The sequence below is a fragment of the Sturnira hondurensis genome, unplaced genomic scaffold (genome assembly GCF_014824575.4).
Source record: "Sturnira hondurensis isolate 20B ecotype Veracruz unplaced genomic scaffold, ASM1482457v3 Scaffold0004136, whole genome shotgun sequence".
Taxonomy (NCBI): domain Eukaryota; kingdom Metazoa; phylum Chordata; class Mammalia; order Chiroptera; family Phyllostomidae; genus Sturnira; species Sturnira hondurensis.
The window spans coordinates 41,518,905-41,532,599 of NW_028076767.1; the positions used below are offsets into that span (position 1 = coordinate 41,518,905).

The 13,695-nt window shown below is 37.2% G+C and overlaps 1 protein-coding gene and 1 pseudogene across 1 annotated transcript in view; one reads left to right on the forward strand and one right to left on the reverse strand.

The window, feature by feature from the left end:
- OLA1 (Obg like ATPase 1) overlaps nucleotides 1–13,695 on the forward strand; it is a 167,684-nt gene that overhangs the window by 85,870 nt on the left and 68,119 nt on the right. The window contains exon 5 of the mRNA XM_037044431.1: nucleotides 1,570–1,745. Within this exon, the coding sequence (XP_036900326.1) occupies nucleotides 1,570–1,745 (176 nt within the window). The remainder of the gene's footprint in view (nucleotides 1–1,569; nucleotides 1,746–13,695) is intronic.
- On the reverse strand, nucleotides 11,479–12,688 carry LOC118985694 (glyceraldehyde-3-phosphate dehydrogenase-like; annotated as a pseudogene).

A 13,695-nucleotide genomic window follows, 5' to 3' on the forward strand; every position in this document is an offset into this window, starting at 1 on the left:
TTGTTGAGGACACTGTAGTAGTTACTACATAAGATGACTACAGAGGATATTTTTTCATTCTGAGTGTGAGCAGAAGTTTAGTTATTTCTCTAACTGAACTGATCATGTTTCCTTTGTTGCTCAGACTGCCAGGAAGCTAATTTTTATTTTTATTTTCTATTTTCTTGTGTCATTTGTGTAAGACGCCTCAAGTCCAAATCATGACAAGAAATATATAATGTTGTCCTTCCAGGGAGACTTCTTCCATACTTTTAAAATTATAAAACAGTTTACCTAAACCAGTTTGTCTTATGTGTTTATTAGTGAGTTACGATGTACTTCCTCATTTCTTGCTAATTTTGTTATAGGGATTTGGCACTATATAATAAAATATCAGTTGTATGCCAAGAATACTTTTTAGTGTTATTTTAAATACTTATGGGTTAATTGCAGTGATATACTTATGCTTTATTATTGTTATTATTGAATAATTCCACGTTAAGATACAAACAGCTTAACCATTTTTAATTTTGGGAAATTATATTTAAGAACTTTTTGTAATCTGTAATGAAAATATCTTGGTTTTTGGTATGAAGAATGAGCAATAGTCACTGTTTTCTCCCATAAAATGCAAACTGTCTCATGACTCTTATAGTACCTAAAGTAATTGATACATTATGTTTGAAAACATCTCATTTAATTGGTAATTTTAATTAAATTAATTAACAATTTGTTTATAAATGTGTTTATTGTTTATAGGTATATCATTGCTTTCTATTTATAATACTTCTTAGAATTTGTTTATTTTTGTGATACTGTTCTTTATCGGGTAATTTGAGTAAATCCCAGTTGAATTATGTTGCCACATTATGTCTTCAAAAGGGCATAAAGTCAGTACACATGCTCCAGTAATATCTGGTTGTTTTACCCTTATGTTTCCAGTCGGCAATTTGAAATTATGGCTTCAACTGCACTTTAAATATGTGATAATAGCATGTGTTTCTAATAAGGGCCAGCACCATTTGGTTCAGATAGTGTGAATGGTTGTCACTCATATATGACAAATGCACCTTCATCTGCTTCTTTGATAGCCCCCTAAAAACCATACCCTCAAATCAGGCCGATGAAATTAGCTGCTGTGTAAATTGTGTGTCTGAGTGGTTCATTATCTAATCACCGTCAGAACCACAGTGATAAAGTAGATTGAAGCAAGGAAGAGGTCTGCCAGATGATTTCGCCCCCTCCTCCAAATCCGGTTTCCCTTGGAAACCTTAATAGTGTTTAGAACTTCAGGCCTGGAATTCAGTATCTTAATGTACCAAACCTGAAAATACCAATAGTTCTGGAGCATAATTTTCTTTGTGTAGGGATTATAATTTTATTTACTTGAATCAGTTTTTGAAATGTCAAGGCTCTTGAATTACTGTTTTGTTCCTAGTGCCTTAAATATTGCTGAAGAGGAAAAAATGCTTTGTCCTACTTGTAAGAATTCATAATGATGTGTATAACTGTTCACCTCATAGGGATCTTTAATGATGACCTTCTGGATTACTTTTTTTCATTGAATTGCTTCCTTTTAATTCATTTTAGGTGCTTTTGAAGATGATGATATCACTCATGTTGAAGGAAGTGTAGATCCTATTCGAGATATAGAAATAATACATGAAGAGCTTCAGCTTAAAGATGAGGAAATGATTGGGCCCATTATAGATAAACTAGAAAAAGTGGCTGTGAGAGGAGGAGATAAAAAACTAAAACCTGAATATGTAAGTAAAAATTTACAGCTTCTTTAGATACTTAAGTTCATTTTTCTTGATTAAAAATTTAAAATAAACCACATAAAATATCTAATGTTGTTACAGAATTTCAAACTCCCAAGGATCTTTTTTTTGTTAAAAATTGTTGAGAGATTTTATTTTCTTTTGGCAACAAAGGGTCATGGTGACAAGCTTTTTGTGTCCTTAAAAAGCCATATTTAGCTATAATATTGATTGCTTATATGGTTACTATATATAGCTTCAAGATTTAGTGTTAGAGAAGTGTGGTTTTGTGGTGAAAAACTTACTGAATCTAGAAAAATTATTGAATATATAGGCTTTGTGGATTTATACAAGGAATTGTCTTCCATAGGGGATCTACTATGAAAGTAGACAAATAATTTTAATCTTTTATGGAGTAAATATATGTCATTGACTTTAATATTCAAATGTGTTTCCTATCATGTTGTAATGAATAGTTATTAGTTATATTGTAACAAATGTTTCAAAATTAGTTTTGAAGATTTTAGTGTAAATTCGATCAACTTGTCTTTTACATTAAAAAAGCAATGCCTTGCCCTGGCTGGTGTGACTCAGTGGTTGAGTGCCAGCCTGTGAATCAAAGGGTCACTGGTTCAATGCCCAGTCAGGGCACATGCCTGGGTTGTGGGCCAGGTCTTAGTAGGGGGCATGTGAAAGGCAACTACACATTGATGTTTCTCTCTTCCTCCCTTCCCCTCTCTGAAAAATTAATAAATAAAATCTTTTAAAAATATAATAGCAGTGTCTTAATTATATATTTTCTTATTTATTAACATCTTTCATAAAGATGCCCTTGCTTTTATGATTCTTTGTCATAGGAAGGATTTTCTTTCTTTTTAACTTTTCATTTTCTCATTTTCTCATGTTTGGAAACTGATTATCTTTTCCTTCCCTTCCCTCCTTCACCCCTCCCTCCCTCCCTCCTTCTCTCTCCCTCTCCCCCTTCCTTCCTTTCTTATTTATTTTTAAAAGATGTTATTTATTTATTTTCAGAAACAGAGGAAGGGAAGGACAAAGAAAGGGAGAGAAACATCGATGCGAGAGAGAAACATTGATTGCTTGCCTCACATGCACCCCAACGTGGGGACCAAACCCATAGCCTAGGCATGTGCCCTGACTGGGAATCGAATCAGCAGCCGTTCACTTTGTGGGAGCATGCCCAACCAACTGAACCACACCACCCAGGTCCCTCGTTTATTTTAAATAATTTTGGAAGACTCAAAGTTGATTTGGCAGCTGTATACTATTAAGAAAGAAATCAAGTATAGAATTAATGTTTAAACTTAAGCACACTATTAATAATTATGGTCAGAGGTGCTTGGTCTTGGAACCCAGAGGCCTGTATTGTGCTACTTATTTTCTTAATAGTCTGGAGCAAACAGAAAGGAGTATAGTAGGAGATGTGAGTCTGGGAGAGATGCATACATGAGAAGATATAGGCTGCAGGATCCATCCTGTCATCACTAACCTGAAAAATTGTTGATGCAATGTAATTTATAAATGAAAATTAAGAAGAAACTCCTTATGAATTTTGTGAAGACTGTGCCATTTTGAATTATATTTGAGATTCATTGCCTTTTAATTTAAGCTTAGGTGTAGGTCCTAGGTTGGGTTTCCTCAGAAGCAAGAATTGGAGCGCAAGTTGTTTCCTTGGGAGCTGTGTCAGGGAGCACAGTCAGGGGCTGGAGAATCAAGACCAGGAAGAAAACTCATACACAAAGTATGTAAATGAACAGGTGGAAAACCTGAGCATCTGGGTCTCAGTCCTGCTACTGACCTCTGGGTTGAAGGTTCAATCCCCGGTCAGAGTGTATGGGAGGCAACTGATCTGTGTTTCTCTCTCACATCAATGTTTTCACATCTGGGAAAAACGTGTAGAAAGTGTCTTGTAGTTTTTCTACCAGGAAGGGTGAGGAAACTGAAGTAATTATCTATTAAAATTGTTACTAGTCATTGGTTATGGGCTACTCTTAGATTGTGAATAACTCCCTGGCACCTGATGTCTCTGTGGTCTGAGCACAGCGCTTAAGAAGAGTTGCAGGTGCTTTTACAATAAGAAGCCTTCAGTATCTGTTGGACTTGTGAGGACAAAGGGGGTATTGGCAGGCTCTGCTACTTGTGTGTTTACCCACCGCATTTAAATTTTTTGTCATAATCATTCTGTATATTTTTGGTTGTTCTTAGGATCCCAAGTTTAATTTGGTGGTGTTTTGTATTTTTCCTTGCTTCTGATTTATCTTTACTTTTTCTAATACAAAGAGGAATCCTCTGCAATTATGATACCTGCTAGTTCTTGTAGGGGAGGGTTTTTTTTTTTTAAGTTTCCTTATAGTTTCTAACAATTGCTCTAAAGGTTTAAAATGTGATTGGTTTCTTATCTTCAATTTATGTTTGTAATTTTGGCTAACAGAATCAGGACTTTAAGTGGACATAGATCCTGGGCTATGAAAGAAATAGCTCCTCGAAAGTTACTTTAGCCCTGGCTGATGTAGCTCAGTGGATTGAATGCGGGCCTGCGAACCACACGATTGCAGTTCGATTCCCAGTCAGGGCACATGCCTGGGTTGCAGGCCAGTTCTCAGCAGGGGACTCAATACATTGATATTTCTCTCCTTCTCTCCTTCCCTTCCCCTCTAAAGATAAATAAATAAAATCTTTTTTAAAAAAAGAAAGTTACTTTAAAATAGGTAGATCATTATGTTCACTAGGTATTTACTTGATTCCTCCTTAATATTCATTGAAATGTATATTGTCTGTATAATGTTAGAAATTCAGAAGTCAAGCCTCTCTTTCCGTGAAGTTTTCATTTGTTAGATTTGGGTGTCATTGTATTTTAATGTGAATGAACTAGAAAAACTTGGATTAGATATAGTCTAGCATAAAACATGAAACAACTTTTTTTTTTAGTTTTAGGTTTTTGCGTTTTTTATTTTTAAATTCTCACCTGAGGATATGTTCATTGATTTCAAAGAGAAAGGAAAGGAGAGAGAGAAAGAGAAAGAGAAACATTGATGTGAGAGAGAAACATAGATCAGTTGCCTCCCATACACAGTCTGACCGGGGATTGAACCTGCAACTTAGGTACATGCCCTGACCAGGAATCAAACTGCAACCTTTTGGTGCACAGGATGATGCTCCAACAAACTGAGCCACCTGACCAGGGCATGAACCAACTTCTTAATGCTAAATCAGAGTCTTTCCTAAGAGTAAGTTTGATAAATTCAGACATAAACACCTTTTATAGTGGGTCTTGCCGAGTGATAAGACTGAGACACTAAAGAAGGCAAGAGTGGGGAGTAAACATTTCCTATTGGTATTAATTAGCTGAGTTGTGTTAGTTACATAGGGTTGCCATAACAAATACCAACTGGATCGCTCAGAACAATAGTTCTTTCATTGTTCCAGAGGCTAGAAGTCTGACATCAGTGTGTTGGCGGGGACATATTCTCTCTGAAGCCTCTTGGGGAGACTCTTCTTGGCTCTTAAGCTTCTGGTAACACAGGTGTTTGTCGGTCTCTGGCAGTATAACTCCAGTCTCTGCCTCTGTGGCCATCTTCCCTCTGTATCTCTGTCCACATCTTCCCATCCCAAGGACACCAGTCATAGTTGGGTTAAGATTTTCCCTGCTGCAGTATAGCCTCATCTTAACCTTGTCCCGAATGAGGTCATACTCTGAGTACTGGGCGTTAGGGCTTTACTGTGTCTTGTTGGAGGACACAGTTCAAACTGTAACAATAACACCAAGGCTTAAGATCAAGTTTGTTTTTAAATCTATGTAAGTGTGTAAACATTTCATATGGAAAGACAAAATTTGGAAAATGAACATAGATGTCTTTAAGGAACAATTTATTTTGTATTGCTTAATTATTTGGAAATCATCATACTTAAAAATCATTCATAAAATTAAGTTATTTAATGAAAAAACTTAAGAAAGCAACCAGAAATTGTAATTAATGAGTTCTTTTTCCAATATCTCTAAGTGAATAATTAAGGTCCCCCAAAACATAGCACTATTAGATTTCTTCTCATTCTTTTAGGACAGCCTTTAAAGTTGATTTTTATATAACTTTAAAAAATCATTAAAATATTTGAATATGTAATGATATATTTTTCAATAAAAATCAAAAGATTCAAAAGAGTATACTATAAAAACATAATTCTCTTACTTTGTCTCCCTATTTCCCCATATTTACTCTTTAAATTCTTATGTATTCTTCCAGAACTATTTTTACATGACTTAAAAAGATTATTTCTAGAAGAACAAGATACCAAAAAGTACTTGCTGAGAATGAACTTCAGTTACTCTTCTCCCCCTCCCCTGCCCATATTCTCTTTGTCCTCATAGTCTCTGACTTAGTTAATGGAGCCAAATTACCTGAACTGAACACCAGTATCTCTGACTCCTCTCTGTACTTGACTATCTACATCCTGCCCTATTGACTTTATTTCACAAATATTCCCTATAGCTCTTCCTACCTCATTTTCATAAGTTCTTTAGTTCGGGCCTCATGTATGCTTAAATTATTTTTACAGTTTAACTTATTTCTTTGCCTCCATTCTTGCTCGTTTCCCACAAATATAAAATGCAGGCCTAATTAAGTTATTCCCTTTATTAAAATACTCACCATCTTGCTATAAGATGTTGCCAGCGTAGAGTCCATGGCTCACAAATTTCTCTCTAATTTGGCCTTCCCTGACTTACATTTTCTCAACTCCCCTGGCAGTGAGCTAAATGTTTTCCTTTCACACAAGTTTATTTACTCGAACTCTACCCTTTTGTTGCTCCTTCATCCCTGGTTTTTAAGTCACCATTTAAGACATAGCCTAAAGCAGAAATTTTCTACTTAAAATTTTTTTTATTGGGCAGACTATACATAATATAAAATCTATCACTTTAACCTTTTTAAAAAAAAGATTTCATATATTTATTTTTAGACAGAGGGGAAGGAAGGGAGAAAGAGAGGGAGAGAAACATTAGTGTGTGGTCGCCTCTCCCGCACCTGCTACTGAGGACCTGGCTGGCAACCCAGACATGTGCCCTGACTGGGAATTGAACTGGTAACCTTTTCAAGTATACAATTTAGTGGCATTTTATAACCATCACAGTGTTTTATAAGAAGGTAGTAAAGCAGGCATCATAGAGCCCCCTCAAACTGAAACTTTGTGTCCTTTAAATAACAACTCCCCCTTTTGTCCTCCCAGTCCTGGTAGTCTCTATTTCTACTTTTTTTGCCTCTGAATTTGCCTGTTCAAGGAACCTCATATAAATGGAATCACACAATTTTTTGTCTTTTGTTATATCTGGCTTATTTCACTTAGCATAATGTTTTCGAGGTTTGTCCATGTTATAGCGTGTATCAGAATTTCATTCTTTTTTTAAGGCTGAATGATATATGTACATATGATATTTTGTGGACATTTGGGTTAGTTCTATATTTTGGCTATTGTGAATAATACGGTTATGAACATTGTTGTATATTGTGTATAACCACGTGTACATTGTGGTTACAATACTTTTGAAGAAATCTATTGAAAATCATCTAGAGGAAATACTAAGCAATAGTGGCTTTGGGGGGTAGAGTTATGAATGCTTTCTTCTTAAGTGTTTTTCTACTTTGATTTCATTCTTTTATAAAAACAAACTTAGGGACATGAACTCCAAAGTTAAAACTATTTATTAAATGTAGCAGGCCATTTAAAAATGTGTGCACCAGGAATGTGATTAAAGATTATTGTAGTTCATTATTTGAGTCTGCATAATACACAGTACCCCAAACTAGGGATGGGTTGTAAAATTTTCAAAATAAAAATGACGAGTTGCTTAATTTGGTGCGGTAATACCAGTGTGGGAGTCAAACTGTTGAAGGTGGAATTACTTCATAAGTCCTGGAGAAATGGTTATCACAGTAATTATTCTCAGCATTAATGAGGAAGTTTTGACCATAATGTTCTTAGGCCACTTGAAAGGACTGAAGGAGTGTATCCTTTTTCTTGAACAGGAATGAGAAGTGTCAGTTATGTAAGCATAGCTGACCAGGGCTAATCTAATGGTCATCATAACACTGCATAAGATATTTTACTTTCCAGTTTATAATGATTACTTTAAGCAAATCATCATTTCCTTTAAGGTTTTAGGGGAAACATTTCTTATTTGGTAATACATTGTGTGAACAAATAGGTGTGGTCTACTAGAGATAAATAATGAGTCATCGAATCTCGGAAGAGTTGTTATTTTTTTCCTTGTTATTGAATTTATTGGAGTAACTCTGGTTAACAAAATCATACAATTTTCAGGTGTACGATTCCACAACACATCGTCTATACACTGTACTGTGTGTTCACCACCCCAAGTCAAGTCTCCTTTCATCATCACTTATCCCCTCCATACTCTCCTCCACTCCCCCACCCCTCCCTACCCCTGTATCAACACACTGTTATCTGTGTCAATGAGATTTTTCTCCTTTTTCCTTTCTTGCTCAATCCCTCCATTGCTACCCTCACCCTGTCCCCTAAACACCCACCTCTGACAGCTGTCAATCTGGTCTCTGTCTCTGAGCCTGTCTGTGTTTTGCTTATTAGCAAATTTTGTTCATTAGATTCCACATATACATTGCTGGATCCAGTTTGCTTATACTGTTTTGTTGAGGATTTTAGCATCTGTGTTCATGAGGTATATTGGCCTATAATTTTCTTTCTTTGTAGTGTCTTTATCTGGTTTGGAATTAGGATAATGCTGGCCTCATAAAATGAGCTTGGGAGTCTTCCCTCCTCTTGCATTTTTTTGGAATAGTTTGATAAGGAAAGGTTTTAGTTCTTTGAATGTTTGGTAAAATTCACCTGTGAAGTCATCCTGTCCAGTACTCTTATTTGTTGGGAGTATTTTGATTACTGCTTCAATTTCAGTAGTTTTAATCTGTCTATTCAGTTTCTCTGATTCTTTGTGATTCAGTTTTTGAAGATTGTATGCTTCTAGGAATTTATCCATTTCTTCCAGATTGTTCATTTCGTTGGTACTTACTTGTTCATAATATTTCCTTAAAATGCTGTGGTATCAGTTATTACTTCTCTTTCATTTCTGATTTTATTTATTTGGGTCCTCTATTTTTCTAGGTGAATCTGGTTACAGGTTTGTCAATCTTGTTTATCTTTTCAAAAACCAGCTTTTGGATTCATTGATCTTTTGTATTTTTTTAAGACTATTTCATTTATTTCTGCTCTGATCTTTATTATTTCCTTCCTTCTATTCACTTTGGGCTTTGTTTGTTTCAAGTTTCTTTATATGTAAACTTAGATTGGTTATTTGAGGTTTTGTTTGTTTGTTTGTTTTTCAAGATAGCCCTGTAATGCTATGAATTTCCCCCTTAAGACTACTTTCTCTGTGTTCCATAGCTTTTGGGTTGTTGTGTTCTCATTTTCATTTGTTTCAAGCTATCTTTTTAAAAAAATTTTATTTATTTATCTTTAGAAGGGAAGGGAAGGAGAGAAGGAGAGAAATACCAATGTATGGTTGCTTTTCGTGTGTCCCCTACTGGGAACTGGCCCCTGCTGGGAACTGGCCCACAACCCAGGCCTGTACGCTGACTGGGAATTGAACGGGTGACCTTTTGGTTCTCAGCACTCAGTCCACTGAACCACACCAGCCAGGGCTGATAATCTAGTTTTATACCATTATGGTCAAAGAAGATGCTTGATATGATTTCAATCTTAAATTTATTGAGATTTGTTTTGAGTCGTAACATGGGATCTATCCTAGAAAATGTTCCATGTGAACTTGAAAAAAAGGTATATTCTGCTGTTTTGGGGTGAAATTCTCTGAAGATATCAATTAAATTCATCTGATCTAGTGTGTCATTTAAGGCCACTGTTTCCATGTTGACTTTCTGCCTGAAAGATCTATCCATTAATGTCAATAGGGTGTTAAAATCCCTACTCCGAATGTATTACTGAATCTCTCCCTTCATGCTTGTCAAGATTTGCCTTACATATGTAGGTGCTCTTATGTTGGGTGCATATGTGTTTAAAAGGGTTCTATTCCTCTTGTTGTATTGTTCCCTTTATCATTATGTAATGTCCTTCTTTGTCTTTTACTATAGCCTTTTTTAAAGTCTATTTTTATCAGGTGAAAATATTACTACTCCAGCTTTTAAAAAATTTTTCTGTCCCTTTTAATCTGTGTGTGTTTTTCATTTTGAGGTGAGTCTTTTGTAGACAGCCTATATATGGGTCTTGGTTTCTTATCCATTCAACTACCCTATGTCTTTTGATTGAGCATTTAAGCCAATTATATTTAAAATGATTATTGATAGGTACTTATTTGTCATTTTATTATTTTAACTATGTTCCTCTGTTTTTCTCCTTCCCCTTCTCCTGCTCCTTCTTCAAGAAAGCATTTCTTGAAGAAGAAATGCTTCCTTTAACATTTCTTGAAGACTGGTTTGGTAGTAACAAACTCCTTTAGTGTTTTCTTTTCTGGGAAGTTTTTTATCTCTCCTTCAATTTTAAATGATGACCTTGCTGTGTAAACTAGTCTTGGTTGTAGGCCCTTGCTTTCCCTCACTTTGAATATTTCATGCCACTCCCTTCTGGTCTGAACTATTTCTATTGAGATACCAGCCTTATGGAAGAAGCTACCTTGTAGCTAACTGTCACTTGCAGCTTTGAAGATTCTCTCTTTGTCTTTAACCTTTGCCATTTTAATTATGACATGTCTTTGTGTGGGTCTCTTGGGTTCATCTTGTTTGGGACTCTGTTTCCTGGACTTGGGTGTCTTTTTCCTTCCCAGGTTAGGGAATTTTTTGTCCATTATTTCTTTAAGTAGGTTCTTGGTCTCTTCCTCTCCCTTTTCTCTTTCTGGTATCCCTGTAATGTGGATGTTATTATGCTTTATGTTGTCCCCAAGGTTCTTTAAACTATCTTGGTTTTTTCAATTCTTTTTTCTTTTTGTTCCTTTGATTGGGTATTTCTTTTACATTGTCTTCCAAATCACTGATTCTCTTCTCTGCTTCATCCAATCTATTGTTTATTCCTTCTAGGTTAGTCTTCATTTCAGAAATTGTAGTCTTCATTTTTTTCTTTTCTTTTTTAAAAAGATTTTATTTATTAATTTTTAGACAGAGGGGAAGGGAAGGAGAGAGAGACACACACACACATCAGTGTGTGGTTGCCTCTTATGTGTCCCCTCCTGGGGACCTGGCCCTCAACCCAGGCATGTGCCCTGAATGGGAACCGAACTGGTGGCCCTTTGATTCACAGGCTGGTACTCAGTCCACTGAGCCACAGTAGCCAGGGCAAGTGTTCTTCATTTCTAACTATTTCTTTTTTATGATTTCTATGTCTTTTTATTCTGTTGAAAATTTTTATAACCACTGCTTTTTAAAGTTATATTTTATTCATTATGCTATTATAGTTATCCCAATTTTTCCCCTTAGCCCCCTTCTACCCAGTACCTCCTACTTTCTCAGGCAATCCCCACACCATTGTTCATGTCCATGGGTCATACATATAAGTTCTTTGGCTCTTCCATTTCCTATATTGTACATTACATCCCCATGGCTATTCTGTATCTACCCATTTGTACTTCTTAATCGCCACACCTCTTCATCTGTTACCCCAAATGCCCCTCCCGTCTGACAACCATCAATACCAATTGTTGATAGATATGTATTCATTGCCATTTTATTATTCATAGTTTTTATTTTTATTTTTTTGGCTGGGTACAGTGAACTTTATTGATGGTGCATGACAAGGCAGGACTCCCTAAGCCCCTCCCCTCTTCAGGGGGTCTAGGATGGAAACTGGAGGTCAGGAGATTCTCAATGTGTAGGGGGATCAGTTTGGGGCAAGGACTCCCCAGCAGTTGATGGTCTCTCTTCCTGTCTGTCACTTGGGCTGGTGGTCCAGGGGCCTCTTACTCCTTGGAGGCCGTGTACCACAAGGTCCACTACTATGTTGCTGTAGCAAAGTCATTGTTATACCAGGAAATGAGCTTGACAAAGTGGTCATTGAGAGCAGTGCCAGCCCCAGCATCAAAGGCGGAGGAGTGGGTGTCACTGTTAAAGTTGAAAGGAGACAACCTGGTCCTCGGTATAGTCTAAGATGCCCTTGAGGGGGCTCTATGATGCCTGCTTTACTACCTTCTTGATGTCGTCATATTTGGCAGCTTTCTCCAGGCGGCAGGTCAGATCCACAACTGACACATTGGGGGTGGGGACATGGAAGGCCATGCCAATGAGCTTCCCGTTCAGCTCGGGGATTACCTTGCCCACAGCCTTGGCAGTGCCAGTGGAAGCAGGGATGATGTTCTGGGTAGCCCCTCAGCCATCAAACCACCACTTGCCAGAGGGCCCATCCGCGGTCTTCTGGGTGGCAGTGATGGCGTGGACTGTGGTCATGAGTCCCTCCACAATGCCAAAGTTGTCATGGATGATCTTGGCCAGGGGGACCAAGCAGATGGTGGTGCAGGACGCATTGCTGACAATCTTCAGGAAGTTGTCATACTCGTTATAGTTCACACCCATCACAAACATAGGGGCATCTGCAAAAGGGGCAGAGATGATGACCCTCTTGGCTCCACCCTTCAAGTTCTCCATGGTGGGGAAGACACCAGTGGACTCCACAACATATTCAGCTCCACCATCACCCCATTTGATATTGGTGGGATCTCACTCCTGTAAGATGGAGATGGACTTTACATTGATGACAAGCTTCCTGTTCTCAGCCTTGACTATGCCTTTAAGCTTGCCATGAGTAGAATCATACTGGAACATATAGACCATGTAGTTGAGGTCAATGAAAAGGTCATTGATGGCGACAACATCCACTTCGCCAGAGTAAAAGGCAGCCCTGGTGACCAGGCACCCAATACGGCCAAATTCATTCACTCCAATTTTCACCATCGTGTCTCAGGGTTGAGGCTGGCATGGTGCAGGAAGACACAACTGTCTGTTGAACAGGAGGGGCAGAGAGCCTCATCTTCTTTTTTTGTCTTAAATAAGTCCCTTTAACATTTTATAGAATAATGTTTTGGTAATGATAAACTCCTTTAGTTTTTTCTTGTCTGAAACATATTTATTTGCCAGTGATTCTAAATGATTGCTTTGCTGGCTAGAGCAGTCTTGGCTGTACATCCCTGCTTTTTATGGCTCTGAATATTTCTGGCCAATCCCTTCTATGCCTCTGAAGTTTCCTTTGAGAAATCAGCTGACAGTCTTATGGGTTCTCCCTTGTAGGTAACTAAGTGCTTTCTCTTGCTGCTTTTAAGAGTCTCTATCTTTAACCTTTGGCATTCTAATTATTATGTGTCTTGGAGTGGGCCTATTGACATCCATCTTTTTGGGGTCCTGGGCTTCCTGAAATTGCATTTTTATTTCCTTCATCAAATTAGGGAACTTTTCTTTCATTCATATTTCAAATAGATTTCCAATTTCTTGCTCTTTATCTTATCCTCTAGCATTACTATATGTGAATGTTGGAACACTTGAAGTTGTCCCAGAGGCTCCTAACACACTGTCCTTGGGTGTTTTTTTTTTAATTCTTTTCTCTTCTTGTTGTTCTGATTGGTTGTTTTTTATTTCCTTCTGTTCCAAATCATTGATTTGATTCTCAGCTTCATCCACTCTGTTGTGGTTTTCCTGTGTTTGTTCTTTATTTCAGTTAGTGAATTCTTTGTTCCTGACTGGATCTGTTTTATGCTGTTGAGGTCCTCATTAAGTTCTTTGAGCATCCTTAGAACTAGTGTTTTGAACACTGCATCTGATTGATTCTTTTTTTTTAAACATTTTATTTATTTATCTTTAGAGGGGAAGGGAAGGAGAGAGGGAGAGAAATATCAATGTATGGTTGCCTCTCATGAGTCCCCTGCTGGGAACTGGCCTGCAACCCAGGCATGTGCCCTGACTGGGAATCGAACCACAATCGT